The 15585-nt window shown below is 44.1% G+C and overlaps 1 protein-coding gene across 2 annotated transcripts in view; it reads right to left on the minus strand.

The window, feature by feature from the left end:
• The window catches only part of srrm4 (serine/arginine repetitive matrix 4), a 112276-nt gene that overhangs the window by 19753 nt on the left and 76938 nt on the right, over positions 1-15585 (minus strand). For both annotated transcript variants that reach the window (XM_078953283.1, XM_023958228.2), the window contains one exon: positions 5955-6089. In XM_078953283.1, the coding sequence (XP_078809409.1) occupies positions 5955-6001 (47 nt within the window). In that variant the 5' untranslated portion in view covers positions 6002-6089. The remainder of the gene's footprint in view (positions 1-5954; positions 6090-15585) is intronic.

A 15585-nucleotide genomic window follows, 5' to 3' on the forward strand; every position in this document is an offset into this window, starting at 1 on the left:
AGGAGGATTAGGCTCTATCATTTTCATAACTCTTTGCATTGCTAAAAAAACTATTTTAACAAATTGGAAAAGCAAGAAAAATATAAATATAAGTCAACACAGAAATCTGCTGCTTGATCAGATCAGCTTGGAAAAAATGTCAGCCCAAGGTTCAAGTAACTTTGAAAGAATTCGGTCTCTCTGGTCTCCCATAGCTGACTCCATGACTTAGGGGATGGGGGGGCCTGGTCGTCGCTGCTCCTTGCCCTTCTGCCGTGGGCTGGGGTGGGGGCCGGGGCCTCCGGTGCCTGGCGGGGGGTGGTGGGGGCTCCGTTGGTCGGGGGGTCGGGTCCGGCGCCGGGGTGGGGCGGGCTGGGGCGCTGCGTGGTCCTCTGGGCTTGGGTGTGGGGGTGCGTGGTGGGGGGGGGGGGGGGTGTTCTGGCTTGGCTTGGGGGGGTGGTCCCTTTGCCTGTGCTGGGGGGGGTTGGCGGGGGGCGCTGCTCGGGGGGGGGGGCCCAGCGGCACTGGATGGGCTTCCCATCTACGCCTGGGGCTGGGATCAGCCCTTCCCTGGCTCTGGGGCGGGACGGGACAACCCTCTTGGGGCCCCCGGGCGCTCTGGGTGTCATCCGCTTCGGCTGCGGGGTCTGGGGAGGGGTGGGGTGGGGGGTCTTGTCGGCCCTGTCCTGTGGGGGGGCATTCTGGGGGAGGGGGGGGGCCACTATTGGTACGGGGCAGGGGGGGTTGACGGGTCGGGGTCTCCGCTGAGGCCATCGGCGGTTTCCCCGGCCGGTTGGCTGCCTCGGTCCCGTCGAGGCCTGACCAGAGCTCTTCTAGGGCCGGCGTTTGGGGGTGGGGGCCTGGGCTTGCTCCGGGGGGGGCCGGCGCTTTCTGGCTCCTCTCCCTCTGTGTGGGGTGGGTGGTGCTGGGCCTGGGGTGTCGGCGCCTCCGGGGGTGGGGCCCCTGGGCTGGGTGGGCCTGGCCCCCTTGCTGGGGGGGGGGGCGGGGGACAGCTGTTTGACCACCGGGGGACAGTCTACCAGCTGTCCCCAACTTACCCCCTTCCTCATATAACCTCATAATAGGGTGAGGGGGTGGGGGGATTAGCCTGCGATGGGCCTTGGGGGGGGGGGTTTACTAGGCAGTGGCCCCCCCTCCTATGGCTGCCGTATGGAGTGGGCCCCCCCTCTTTCGGTTTTATTTGCACCTTAGACATGTAGGGCCCTTGGTAGGGGGGGTGCTTGGACATCACTGCCAGCAAGCAGCAGATGTCCTCCTAGCACCCTACCCGCCAATTTTAACCGCACCTTAGACATTTAGGGCCCCTTGGTGGGGAGGGTGAGGGGACATCACTGTGAGTAATCAGGAGATGTCCCCTTAGTGCCCTACCCGCCAATTTTAACTGCACCCCCCTTAGTACACACACCCCTCCCCCCTCAATATATACATCCCAACATAAACACACACACATGCACACACACACCCTCTTAAACACACATATACGCACACACATTTTGCAAGGAAGGTGGGACCTAGGACCATCTGTCCCCTGCCTCTTCCCTGGTGGGGGGTACGGGCCCCTTTGGAGCGGCGGCCGTGTCCCCGGGGTGCCGGCTTCCTGGGCCCGGCGGTGCTCTCTCCGCGCGGTGGGGGGGTTCACATTACATCTGAGCCGGGGGTGTTGGTGTCCCTGGGGGGTGGGTTCTGGTCCTTGCTCCTGAGCGCTGGGCCCCGCCTAACTTCCAACTGTGGCCGAGCCTGGTCGGGCCATATTTACAACACCCCTTGTGGGCCCTCTTTTTTCCCCGGGGTTCCCCCCTCCTGGGCGGGGGCGGCGGGCCCCTGCCTTGCTCCTCCCTGGACCAACCGTGGGCCGGGCGGATGGCTGCCTGGAGTGCGGGGCGGGTCTCCCTTGGGGGGTCCTGGCTCGTACCTGGGGTTGGGGCGGGGGGATGCCCGGAACTCCTGGGTGGTGGTGGGGTGCTCATCTGGGGCTGTGGGCGTCCCTCTCCGGTGGGGCCCTGCGTTGGGCTCTCCCGGCGCGGCGGGGGGGCTGTTCTCCTGGTTGGGCTGGGGCGGCCCTCTCTTTCCCTCTGTGCCTCCCTGCTCTCTGGCTCTGGGGGGCCTTGCGGCGGTCCTGCTGGCCCTGGCCTGGGTGGCGGGCTTGGTCGCCCGGGCGGCGGTTGTTCCCTGCCGGTTTCCGTGTGGCGTGGGGGGATTCCGGCTGCCGCTGCTGCTGCGGTGGGGGTCTTGGGGTGGGGATGGCTGGGCGCTCTCCTTCCTTCTTTACACATTCCACCATCCATATTAGAAGAACATGAGCACTCACCTGAGCACGGGTGTTGGCTCACCTTTGCACTGGCGGTTTGCGTGACTGAATGACTGAAATGTTTCACACTAGTTGGTTTTAAGGCATAAGTATGCGTGTGAGCACTATCTGTTTTGTGTACATGTCGACAGATGGACATTTTTGCAACTAGCAGGTGTGTTTGACACTTGGGTGTGTGTGTGGACAGGCTCCGCCCTTTTTGTACTGCATTTGAGCCTTACCATGGTGATTAACAACCAGTAAACTTGTTGCTCTATGCTGCTTCATGGTCTTATCCCCCTTCCCCTCCTACTATCACCCTCCTTCCCCCCCTCTTTCTAACGTCCCTCTCTCTTCTTCCCCTCTTTCCTTTTCCGTCCGGTCCAACACCAAAGATCTTCAAACATGTTTGAAATTAATAAAGTCTGGCCTCAATTACAAAAGGGGTTTATTCAGACATACCTTTGGTTTGTCTGAAGATTAATAACCCCTCTTGTTAAAGTAAAATATGTCCAACACAAGAGGCCCTCAGCTCTCATCTGTTTGCCCAGCTGTTGGACAGGACAAGGTAAAAAAAAAAAAAAAAAAAAAAAAAAAGTTGGATCATTAAAGGGAATGTGGCTGCATTGATTAACTAGCCTCCTAGGGGTTAGTTAGTGAACTGACCTGGCTCCAGTTACTTTCATTTTGACTGTGCTTCCATCTGGAAGTCAGACGGTTGCCTCATGTTTGTGATAATTATGGCAAACACATTTAGAGTAAAGCCTCAAATCTTTTTTTTCCACTCATACTAAAAGTTCTTTGTCTGCATTGATAGCAGAATCCACACTAATGACCCACATCCCTCAGAAGGTCTGACGCCCGGGTCAGTGTGATTTGGGCTGATGCAGAAGTTTGCTAGTTGGAGCTCTGGAGACGTCTGGCTGTAATGAACGGCTCGGCTTGGTGTAGTTTAGGAGCATTAAGGACCAAAATGCATTAGACTGATTAGACGGAGCAAACCCAAGTACCCTCTCCTGATAATGAGAACGCTTTGTCACTCATTAGCATCTCCACCGCTCTGGCCTCGCTGAGAGAAAAAGAGCATCTACATTTCAGTGTGCCAGCAGTTTCTTTTCGGTTCTCTTGATAAAGCCGAGTGGATGAAAGGGAGAATGAAGGATTTCTGACTAAATGGGTAATTTTCTGAAACAATAGAGAGCAAAACAGGATTTGGAGACCTCCTATGGAAACCATCCTCTGATTTCATTTCTCGTTTTGTGGATTTGTGCATCTGTTTTCCAGATTCAACAAAAGCTGATTTTCCTTCTGATGCTTCCCTTTTTTCTCATTCAATAAAAATACTTTCCAAAAGTCAAGACGAACCCTGCATTTTAGTTACGTTTGATTTCTTTTCTTTTGCTGCCCAATTAGCAAAAAAATTCAAAGAACAAAAATTTCCCAGCAGCACTTTGAAGAACTTAGTAAGAATGAGCTTGTTATCCATGGAGGATCTGAACAAACACGTTTGATGAAAGGCTGTCACTGCCGATCTGACTGAACTACTGAGTTGGAGCGGAGATGAGCGTTGAGGCAGAGGTCGCTGGTCAGAGCTGCATCAGTCCACGCTTTACAGGAAGTGCTCACATTGCTGTCCAGGCTTTGTTTACCGTCAGTTTAGGTTTCTAGCTTCATCCTATAGGTCACTGTGGTCTGTACATTGCAAAAACAGTCAAAAGTTTTTTACCCAATTGGCACAATTTCTTCTAATGAGCTAAAAAAAAAAAATCTGACAGAGGGGTCAGAAAAATGGTCTAATGAAGTATTCTTATTTTAAGAAATAAATTCTAGCCACAGAGACATGTTTCCTTAAACTAACATTATATTATTATTGAAAATCATAAGATTATTTTTCTTGCAAGAAACAAAACAAAACAAAACTGTTTCCTTGATTTTTCAGGGATCTTTGTGAGGGACCATTTGGCTTTCAAAAGAAAACAAACAAAAAAGTTTTTTCCCTCCTGATTATTCTTCAGTTCCATGTGAAACATGGAGAAAAGTCTGAAATGCGTTTAAGTCATGGATGTTTGAAAAAAGGTTGAAACCTTGAAGAAGATGGGCGGTGAAGAAGATCAGCTCGTTGGTTCTAGAAATGATAGGGAAGATTTCTGAAGGATGTTTTGACTGCAGACCTTCAGCACAACAACTTTTCCCATTAAAACCATAAAGTCTGGTCAACAGAAAAAGCAGCAATTGACATTTTATCTTCTGAAGTTACAAAAGTAATAGAAACAATAAAAACAGACTGTCATATCATAAATGTTTGGGTAATTTCATCAATAAATTGTACATATTTCATCTCATCTATAGTCATTGAGCTTTTATTACCTGTAGATTTAATTTTCAAGCAGTTTTATCACCTCAGTGTTTGGTGTAACATTCCCTTTGCTTTGATTGATTTTTTTTAAGCAGATTAATATATAAAAAAGAAATAAATAAAAAAATCAATGTTACATCCTCACTAATAAGACTTCACTTCTTATTTGCACATAAAAAGTTTTTATTTCAGTAAAGTTAATTATTTTAATTATTTGTGGTTTTACCAGAAAAAAAGTGAAGTAAAACATTTTTTGAATGCCCAAAGCTGATAAAGATCTCAGATCTAAACTGTAAAATCTGCAGAAATAGTTTTTGAGGTCTTTATTTACTGCATAATTAGTTGTGTTTCAAAAGGTTAAAAATTCTCGCAGGAAATATTAAGCCTTAAGGAGAAAACATAGATAAAGGTCTTTTGTAAAGGTATGTTTTTCTAAATAACTCCAAAAAATAAAAAATATGGCTTCCTTTACAAGAATGGGACTTTTAATCAACTTTTCTTTTTGTAACGGCAACATGTTTGTTTGTTTTTTTCTTGTTTTGTTTTGCTGCAGTACAAAAATCCTGTTTTTAATGCAGTGTTTAAAAAAACGTCGGATACTAAAAAAAAAAAAAAACTATCAGCAATCATCAGTACTTCTAAAATAGTGTGAATTTAATTCCACAATAAAAACCAGATTACATTTGCAGATATTTGACAAAATAGAAAGCCAAAACGGAAAAAAGAAATAGGGTTGATTTTTATTCTTTTGTAGAAAAATTATATTTACTGTATATAAACATTTCCACAAATTCAAATGTTTTTTTTAATCTAAATATTTCTTTTTTTTAAACCAAATTTAATTTTTAAAAAGTGAAAAAAAATTAAAGCTCCCCCTGTTGTCTAGAATGAGAATATGTTTTGAAATAAATGAATGAATTGAGAAAAATCTTTTCTGTTGATAACTAAAAAAAACAACAGGTTCTCAATAAAATAACTCAGAGACACAAAGAAACTGAACGAGGTTTCTGACAGGAGAAGGAGACGTCGTGGTGAGGAACTCCTCATAGCATCTCTGCGCTTCTCCTCCAGGCCTGACGTGGTAAGACTGTTTACTTCCAAGCATCAGAATGCAGATATCATGTTTCCTCAGCGGGGCTGTGGCCCTGAAGGCATCCCGATGATGGGTTTTATCATAAACTGTGATCTGCACAAACAAACCCCTCTGTCGCTGGAAAAGCCAGGCTCAGATCGTCACTGCATGTTAGACAGTTCTCTATTATTAGCGCGGGAAAACCCTCTCTTTGTTTGGAAGGGAAAAGGCGGGCTTACTTCCTGGTTCTGCGGTGGCTGCGGTGTTTTCGGCGACTCTTCTTCATGCAGCCTCTGCGGTCCCTGCTGGCCGCCCACGCATTGGCTGAGTCCCCATCGTTGGTCTTCAGCGGGTGACAGGCAGTTGTTTCTGATCTGTGAGCCAAAAGAAAGAAAAGCCCTGTTTAGAGTTGAGACCTTCACAGTTTACACTTCCATCAGGGATTGGGGGGGGGGGGCATGGTTAGAGCTCACATGGTCTGTTTTATTTTCCCTCCATTTCATCCTGCCAGCCGTTTTCCAGGGAAACTGGAAGCGCTCAAACCATCATGTCAACTAAAATATTGTTATTAGCACGCCTCAGCTGCCCCGACAGTCAAGCTAATGGCCTTTTGTATTGTTGTGCAGTTTAGAAGCACACACTAAGTTTCCCCCAGGTTTCATACATACATGGTAATGAAGAAGACTCAATTAACAATAAAGCTCTACCACTGCCTGTAGCTCCTCCTACAGGCTGCCACAGCAACAGCGTTAACAGCTTTTAAATGTGTAGTAGAAAACATGTGCACCCCTTTTAGCGTTACTCCTCTGTTCACCATGTAAAGCTACATTCATACCAGCTGCTGTAAACTCACGTTTCTGACCTTTACATATAAAATGTTCTCATTCACACGTCGCTACGCAAGTTTTTAAGTCCGTTCTCTGGCTCTCTACTTACAAACCGGCGTTTACTGAAGGCACGCTGGAAGTTCAACCAACATCAAACAGCTGAACTTTGATCAATCAGGGACTCTGATCTGGTCCCTGATCCGATACACGGAAGTGCCAACCGGTTGAAAAAGGGATCATGAAGGAGAAATTAATAACAGCAGTTTATGTTATATTATGTCTTACATATATTCAAATAGGGCTGTAAAAGAAAAAGCCTGGAGCAAGAGTCACGGGATTTGTACCGCTTCCACATTTCACTCCAATGCCTCTTCGCGCGCTACTAAACAGTAGAAAAACAAAAAAGGAAAAGATGCCCCTGGCTGCCGCTGCCTGCTTGTCCGGTGTAAACACCACAAGCTGAAGCGTTGACACTTTGTTGACCACCAAAACTCTTCAACCATCAATGCAATGAACCTAATTCCAACAGATTCCGAAGCGGACAAAAGCAGTTTTGCACTGATAGGCAACACTTTACAGAAGTGAGTGCTTATGCAATCAACTTGAAGCGTCTTTGCCCCATTATGCAACACTTTGTATAGTTTAGTGAGATATCAGATTAGCAATAGTCTTTGCCAAGTCACCACAAAAGAACCATACAGTAAATGTTTCTGATGTCCCAAAATGATTCATATCTCTGATAAGAATAGAGCAAGCAAGTGTCTGGTTCAGACACCCGATCAAACCGGCGAATGCCCCGTAGAGTGTACCAAGTAGTGCGCAGGAAGGGAATTTGTTTGGGCAAAGCCAAAATGTTTTGTTGCAGTAATTGTGTGATGCCATACTTTACAATCAGATGGCGCCAAGAAGTCCAAGGTCATGTCCACACCAACATTTCTGCACCAGTTTCATATGAAAGGAGATTTTCCTTCAATCTAAACTTTAAAGAGCAATCGTTGCTATGGAAAACAATCATGTTGGTGCCAGCAGTGTTCATGATCGCGTTGTTGACGTATTGTTCAGTGTTTGTGATATAACTCTCAACTCAGACAAGGCTATACCTTTGATTCTTTACAAATGATCTGCCTCCACCGTCACCAGAAGAAGGGCGGATCACCTGAACCTCCAAGAAACCTTCATCCACCAATAGCTTATTAAACTGTGATTTGATGTGGGCAAACAGCTCCAGCCCTGCTTATTATTCTGCGCTTTAGTCAGGAGAGATTTGAGCATAATTACACATTCTCCTCATCATCCAGTGGCTGATTGTAATGAGATGATAATCAGCAGAGACTACTCCATCAACACCTCCTCCTGCACTGAAAGCAGGCAGGAGCCGTCGCCTTCTATATTCTTCACCTGGGCTTTTTTGTGCTGTAAGAGGAAGTGCTCCTGACAGGGATCTAATATTGTCAAACGAGCGACGGCGCACTCCGACATGACTGAGCGTGGGAAAGGTCTTCTGGGAGGAGGAGACAGAAGCATGATTGGTCTGATCAAGCAGGATGATGGGGATGTAATCTTTAAATCGGCTTAATTTTGGACAAATTCATCCTCCGGTTGAAGCTGGACGAATAAAGTAAGAAAGTTTGATCAAAGTCGGTTTGATGAAATCCATAAAAATTTGATCACATTTCTTAGCATCTACTCAAAAATTTATTTTCACCAGATACTAGGTGCATGTACATTTTGGTGAGTTTTTGGGTTTGTGGTGGGGCGAATTGTTTGCTAAAATGTGCGGTAAGAAAAAAGAAGACAATTGCAGTCCAGGGACAGAATAATAACAGCTTTGACTGATCAAATAAACAAAGAAAGGCATCTTTTTCGGGGCTGTTATGAACTCTTTTTTGTTGAAAAAAAGACAACATTTAAAGTATGAGCTGTTAAGTTGACTGAATTTTCTTTGACAATATCAATAGTCTGTACCAGAAAAAAGCACATTGCTCCTAAAAGGGAAAGACTTTGTGGTCCGGACCGTCATCCGACCCTCATTTTGGAGTTTGTTTGCAGAGATGTTGGAAACATCTCTGCAAACAAACACAATCGCCTCCATTAATCTGCAGCCCAGAAACCCCAAAACGTTGCTAAATGAATGGAATGTCGACGACATCTGAGACAAATCATGCGGGAAATTTTCCTTCCACTTCATTCACCATCATCTACCCGGTCAATATAACCAGCAGACACAAGTGCCGCAACAACTTGTGTTGTTTTTCCCACCAACAAACCATGGAGTGAGGACACTTCAGACAGCTGATCTCAAACTGAAATAGAAGTTTATGATGATTTAATAATATCAGTTGTGAAGAAAAGAAATAATGAAGAACATTTGCTCTGCGGAGTTCCCAGAGGATCTTTCCTCCTTCAAGTTTTCCTTTTCTTCCGTCTCTTTTGTGTCACTTCACGACAGGTCGGTTGATGACTTCTAAATTAAATCTGCTTTTTCGTGGTAAGCTGCTCTCGTGGAAAAAACGTTCCGAGCTGTTCTGTCGAACAGCAGTCGTCATATCCTTTCAAACACAGTGACACCTCCATCCTGTCTGAAGGCAGAACACATTTCCAGGGTCAGTGAAAGAAATGAACAAAAGGCTTTTTATTGATGCAAATGCAGAGAAATGCTTTGTCATGACCTGAAATTTACGCCTCCGTCATGTATTTGAATAGACGATTCTGCCAATAATCCTTTCACATCCACCAAGACATTTTAGATTTATGGTGTAAATAGGTTTTCACAGAGGTCCAAATCAAGTTGGAATATTTTTCTCAGAATAAACTAAAGCATCAATAAAAAACTTTTGAATTTGTTTTTGCTGTTTTTCTATAACATAAAAGTGCTCTAGTGCATCCTCAGGAGGGGGCAGATACTTTGCTTCAGAGACGCATTTCGTGAGGAGTGATCATCCCGTCAGCAAGTATCCTGATGAGAGCTGATAACATGCAGCTGAGCGGATAGTGAGGGTGTGAAGTTGGTCTAGGAGGACGCCGGTCCCGTCTCTGCTCGTTTGTCAGGGTGTTGTGAACAAAGGCGTCATGCTCCTGACAAACACGATGACTTCTGCCTGAGCCACGTATGCTGAATTTAGGGTTGCCTTGTTTTTTTTAGTACATGGAGAAATGACTTCACTGAAGTTACAAAAAGTGGAAACATTTTAAAAGCTGAAGGAATGGTTTTAAGTCACGCTGTGGGTAAATGTGAAAAGTCAGACAAGTGACAAACAAATGAGCTTTTTCATTCAAATGAGCTAAATTTGAAGAAGAAAATCTTGAGCATCAGCAGATAACGCAAAGATGAGGACAAAGTCACCAGAAGCAGAGGTCAACAAAACATCAGGGTTTTTTTTTTTTTTGGCTAAAAACAACATCATCATAACTAGAAGATCACTGGGAATGCTTTGAAAAAAGATGGTTTAGGCCGAAGGTTTAAGCTAAAATCACGCCTCATTAACCATCCCAACTGTCCCGAATGCTCTGCTGGAGACAAATCTTCATTTACAAGGATAAAGTTTTCGTTTTGAGATGGTTTACAGTTCAGCTCCTCATTCTGCTTTAGGAAGAATTGTGCATGTATGTGTGTGATAAATGTCATAACAGACACTCAAAGTCTGTTCTGTTAAAGCTTTTTTCACGTCAAAGGGAAATTGTTATTTTCTCTTTGTTTAAAACCTCTTTAGTGTCCAAACTGTTAAAGTATTTGAGCAAAATCTTTCAATTAATGCTACAATTTCCTAAATGAAGATGCTACAGGCTTGAATGTTTGGTTCCTGACTTGTGGAACATCACAGGGGAGTAGAGTTGCAGAAGAATTGCTCATTGTGAGCAGCTTCATCGTCCACGCCCCATTGACGGAGTAAAATTGAGATAAACTGCAACAGAAGCTGCTCGGTAATCCGCCAGCTGCTGTGCAGAACACAGGCTTACTGTCAGAGGGCTGCATGTCCCGACTGTGTACAGGTGTGCAGAGGAGCACGCAGGCAGTCATTAAGCTAACCTGCAAGGCAGTGGAACGCCGCTTCTGGGTTTGCACTGAAAATGAATCACAAATGAGACAGGGGATTAAACACAGATCAAATTCTCAGCTGCTCCCAACATGTTTTCATGCTTTTAATCTGCACTCTATATTTACTCAGTGTGCAGAGAAAGTGCCTGGCAGTCTGACAGCGAGCAGAGCTGCACAAGCATCTAGAGACAACGTAGCCTGTAAGACAGCAGAGCTTGCTTTGGCAGAAATCCTACAGGATTCAGCTGACAGATATCGGTTCCCCATTTTTTATTTGTCTTTCGTTCCACTCGGATTCACTCTGATTCTGCATTTTGCAGCACTGTTTTCCAGGTGCACTCTTGAGCACCCACCCATTGAATCCTTTGACTAAATGAACAACCAGGCCGTCGTGTTTTAGAGGCTTTTTCCACACGCGGAGAACAAACCCTGCTAAGCTGCAGGATCCAGCAGTCAAAACTCCATAAGGGTCGATGGTTGAATCATTCTGGTTGCCATGCCGTCCGCGCAGGTGATCCGTCCTGCTGAGCTAGTGAGTCGAGAACGCTCACGCCCCAGAGAGCAAGTGAATAACAAACGCTGCTAAAGCATACGGGGTGCATACCTGGAAGGATCAATAGAGCTAATGCTGAGGCAACAACAAAACACCTTCTGACACAGGATGGATGAGATACCACTTTCTGTGCTCCAAACAAACCAAAGGAGAGTTTCAAACCAAACTCTCTGCACTGCTCATCCCACCATCACATGCCTCAATACATTTCTATTTTTGTGCAACTAATCCCCGAACAATTGGACAACTTTTGAGAAAACTCTCCTCTATTTAGTACGTTTGCTGTACGGCTTCTTTGGGTTGTGGCTGCTGTTTGCCGTGCTTAGAGCAGAACAGCCGAAGCGATTATTTAAATTTGAGAGCTTAAAAGTTGTCTACTTTTGGTCTCGATTAACCCCACTAGTAGTTCTGGCTTGTACAGGTGTTCATTTCAGGTGTTCATATTTTAGGAATGAAGGACCGCATGGTGGGGTAGTGGTTAGTACTCTTGCCCCTAAATAAAAAGGCTCTGGTTCAAATCCCAGCTGCAACCCTCCTCCTTGCATGCACGTGTTTGAATATGTGTGAGGCCGTGCCAAAGTCCTGCAACCTGCTCAGGGTGTACCCCGCCCTCACTCAACAGCAGCTAGGATAGGCCCCAGCAACTCAATGACCATAAACATCAGGTCCTGAAAACAGATGGATTTTAGGAAAGTTATTTGCGTTAATTACTTATGTTATTAATTATTTGTATTGGAAATTGAGACATTTTTGCCATTAGTTTTATCTGATCTAGCTCTAATGAAGGATAAAAATACAATGCAAAAAAGGTAATATAAATAGGAAAAGAACACCACTCTCAAAACTCATATATACAATTGCGTCAAAGTTCAGTTAAACACTCCTATAATACATTTTTTTTGCTAGTTTTAATTAATTGATTTGTATTTTTTGAGTTTTTATTGAACCTAATTGTCGTTTATTTTGATTACACACAAAAAAACTAGAGTAATGAGTAGAAATGACTAATTTTAAAACAAAATATGAAGAAAATCTATAGCACTTATTCTTAGAACACAAATCCAAATCTTTGTTTCCAAAATAAGGACTATAAATGCTGGTCTAACTTGTCCAGATTAATTGAATTTTAAAATATCATCCCTAAAATTGAACCAAAAATGACAGTGTGTTTCTGTTTAGTTTTACACTTTGCTTTATTAAACCTCCATCTCGGCCACCAGGAGTATGAGGAAGAATTTAACTGGTCATGAGCCACTGACACAGGGCTCAGACTCATCGATAGGCTGTGACACCTGTCCTCCTCCCAAACAGTGTCACCAAAAAACAGAGGTATGACATAAATGTAATATTTGTTGGACGTTAAATGTAGATTTTTTTACAGCTACAAGTGGATGAGGGTAAGCCGGTTATCTCAAAGGCCTCAAGAGTCATTGTTAGTCAGGATCAGAGAAAGCACCTCTGTTTAAAACAGTATTAGAGTGAAAAAAGTATTTATTCAACACCCCCAACCTTTTCCGGCAAGCTGTCTTGTGGTTCAAGGAGGCTAATATCCTTCTCCCTGCTGGGAGCAGCTGATCACAGTTATTATGTGAGTGATGATAGGCGTGACGACAGTCGGGTAACGTGGCGGACCTGAGTCCCTTGCCTTTAAGTGACACTCGTAGCGTTTATCGACATATTAAGGACAACTTCATCTCCGTCCAGTTGACGCAAGTGAACAATTAATCCCACCCTGAGTACGATGCTTTTGAGTACCAAGATGCGGCTCAGATCCTCTAATTTGAAGAGGAAGCAGACTGTTTGGAGGTTATTGATTAAACACTGAGATTTCGTATCAACATGAGTGCAGAAAACACCACAGAAATCAACGAGCAAGAGCTCTCCATCATTACAACTGCCGCCACAACTTGAGATGAAATATCAATCAGTCTGAGAGCTTTTGGGATAATTACATGATAAAGAGAAGTTATTTATAAAGCATTCATTAAAGTCAGCTGTGTTGCAGATTTTTTTAAGCTCTGTTATATCAATAGATTTATTTATAAGGTTATATCTAATACCTTCAATGGCCAATTAATTGGTTAAATATTATTTTTGTGCTTTCTTTCTGACATTAAATATAACATGTAACTTAGAGGATGTTTGCTTTAAAAGTATAATTTTCAACATTGAGAAATCAGAAGAAAAAGGACATTTCAACAGGATGTGGTTTTCCTTACTTGCTGGAATCAACAAAAACATGTTTATCTCAAGGTTTTTTTTTGTTTGTTTGTTTTTTCTGTCACTGCAAATGTGAACTCTGACCATTGTGAGGGGCTGCCATTGACTGTGTATGAGAACTAGACTCAGTGAGCCCTCCCCTGTGGCGTTCCAAACAGGAAGTGCCCATTGGCTCCAAGAAGCCCAAATCCTGTAGGAAATAAATAGCTATTTTTTGGTCGTTGTATCTGTCATTGTTGCTATTGCAACTTTTATTTTACCGTGTTCTTTCTAATTCTAAATTTTTTTCATGATACATTTTTTGTAGTACAAGTTAAGTTACAAACTGGCCCCAAATCCAACATTCAATACATTTGATTTACAAAATCTCCCAAGGCCACTTTCAAGTGGTAGGAGTGTGGAATTCCAACAAGCTCGCTCCTAATTAGTAAGAGGGGCTTGCCTTAGAAATGATGGCTAAGACCCGATTCCTCCCTGACGGGGTCACAGGGTTGCCGGAGCGTAACCCAGCTACTGTCCAGCGAAGGCGGGGTACACCCTGGACAGGTTGCTTGTCTGTCACAGGACCACGATTAAACACCCATACACACTCTCATTGACACCTAGGAACAATTTAGAGTCATAAATTTGTCTGTAAAGACTGTTTTTTTATGTGGGGAAGCTAGAGTTCCTAGAAAAAACCTACACATGGAAGGGTATACCATGCTTACCACTGCTCCACAGTGCAGCCGCTCAGACCGACTCGGACCAAGCACTGCTTACTGACGACATCTGGCTCCAACATGGCGGCGTCCATAATTTAAAAAAATGATGACTGCGTTGACTTCATTTGGTTGGAAATTCTATGGAGGATGTCACACTGATTAATTCCAGTTCTCATTTATAGTCAATGGGGGCAGAGGGGGGAATCAAAGGCTAAATCCACATCAAAAACACAGACATGTTCCGTCACTTCATCCCAGATACATCATCGTAACGGACTGTCTTGCAGTTAAAAGACCTTTACAGTTTCCAACAGAAAAGAGCAAGCAGCTGCAGAACTTCCCAACCTGTGCACATCTGAAGACATTTGATGTGTTTGTGTCATCGCAGGAGGATGGAATAAATGTGTGTTTGAAGTCTCTGCACAAACGTATTGGACCTAACCCCAACACAGTGTAATAAATAATCAGAATGCCAGTTTCCATCCAGTGTTGAAGTGTTTGTAATGTCAAAGTAAACAATGGTTTTCCCTGCATGACCCGATTATAAGCAGCCACTGAACTCACCTTTCAGTTTCTACATGAATTTAGCTGAAATAACAAAGAGCGCTCCAATCAGCAACCCTGGATGTCAGAAATGCCAAAACATCCCCGTCTCTCCATCGCCAATGGCGAGCCCTTTGCCCTTTCAGTCGGGGCCGCGGTGACTTTGAAGACCAGCGAGGTTGGTCTATTCAGTTATTTTGTCCTGATGATAAAATTGGAGCAACATAATGGCTTGATTAATTTCCTTATCGGGGCAAGCACAAAGAGTAATTACTGCCCAACTCGCCACGTGGCGAGCCGCACATCAATCAAATTAAAGCAGTCTCCACTCGGCAGCAATCACTTCTAAAGAGAACAAATGAGTCGATTGGCTCTGACCTCCGCCTCCAGCCAGGGAAGTGTTTACCTAAGAAGTGTACATCCAGGCAAAGGTTTCTCAGACTGATTACAAAGCCCTGAATATGCCAGGACTATTCATCGCACTGCAGTGAGCGAGCGTTCGGAAGTTAATTTATGTGCCCAAGGCCGTCATTATGGCTCAAGACAATCAAACCAGCAGGAACAATGCATGAAGCTGACGCTGCAATCAAATGTCAACACAAAACCCCATCAAGTCCATGAAAGAACACATTAAACACAAAGGCTGCAGGGGACCAGGAGGTTGTGCTGAAGCTGTATTGATCTGTAATCAATGCTCTATGATTGACAACCTGCAGTGAAAGCTGGTTTAACAGAAATACATCCTCATCAGTGCATGACAACGATAACTCCAAACATACATTTTACTGTATACATGTCTTATCTGTCCATTCATGTTTATTAAATGATGTAAGATTTTACCCTCCTTTACAAATCTGTGTCAATTATCATCAAATGTTTCTGTAAATCCATTGATTCTCCTCTTGATCCATTTGACCACAGACCAACCAATTCAGCCAAGTGTTGTCTTCAACATTACAATCAGAACTCCAATTCAACGTGAAAATA

Source organism: Oryzias latipes, chromosome 9 (genome assembly GCF_053564925.1).
Source record: "Oryzias latipes strain Hd-rR chromosome 9, Olatipes_Hd-rR_3.1".
Lineage (NCBI taxonomy): Eukaryota > Metazoa > Chordata > Actinopteri > Beloniformes > Adrianichthyidae > Oryzias > Oryzias latipes.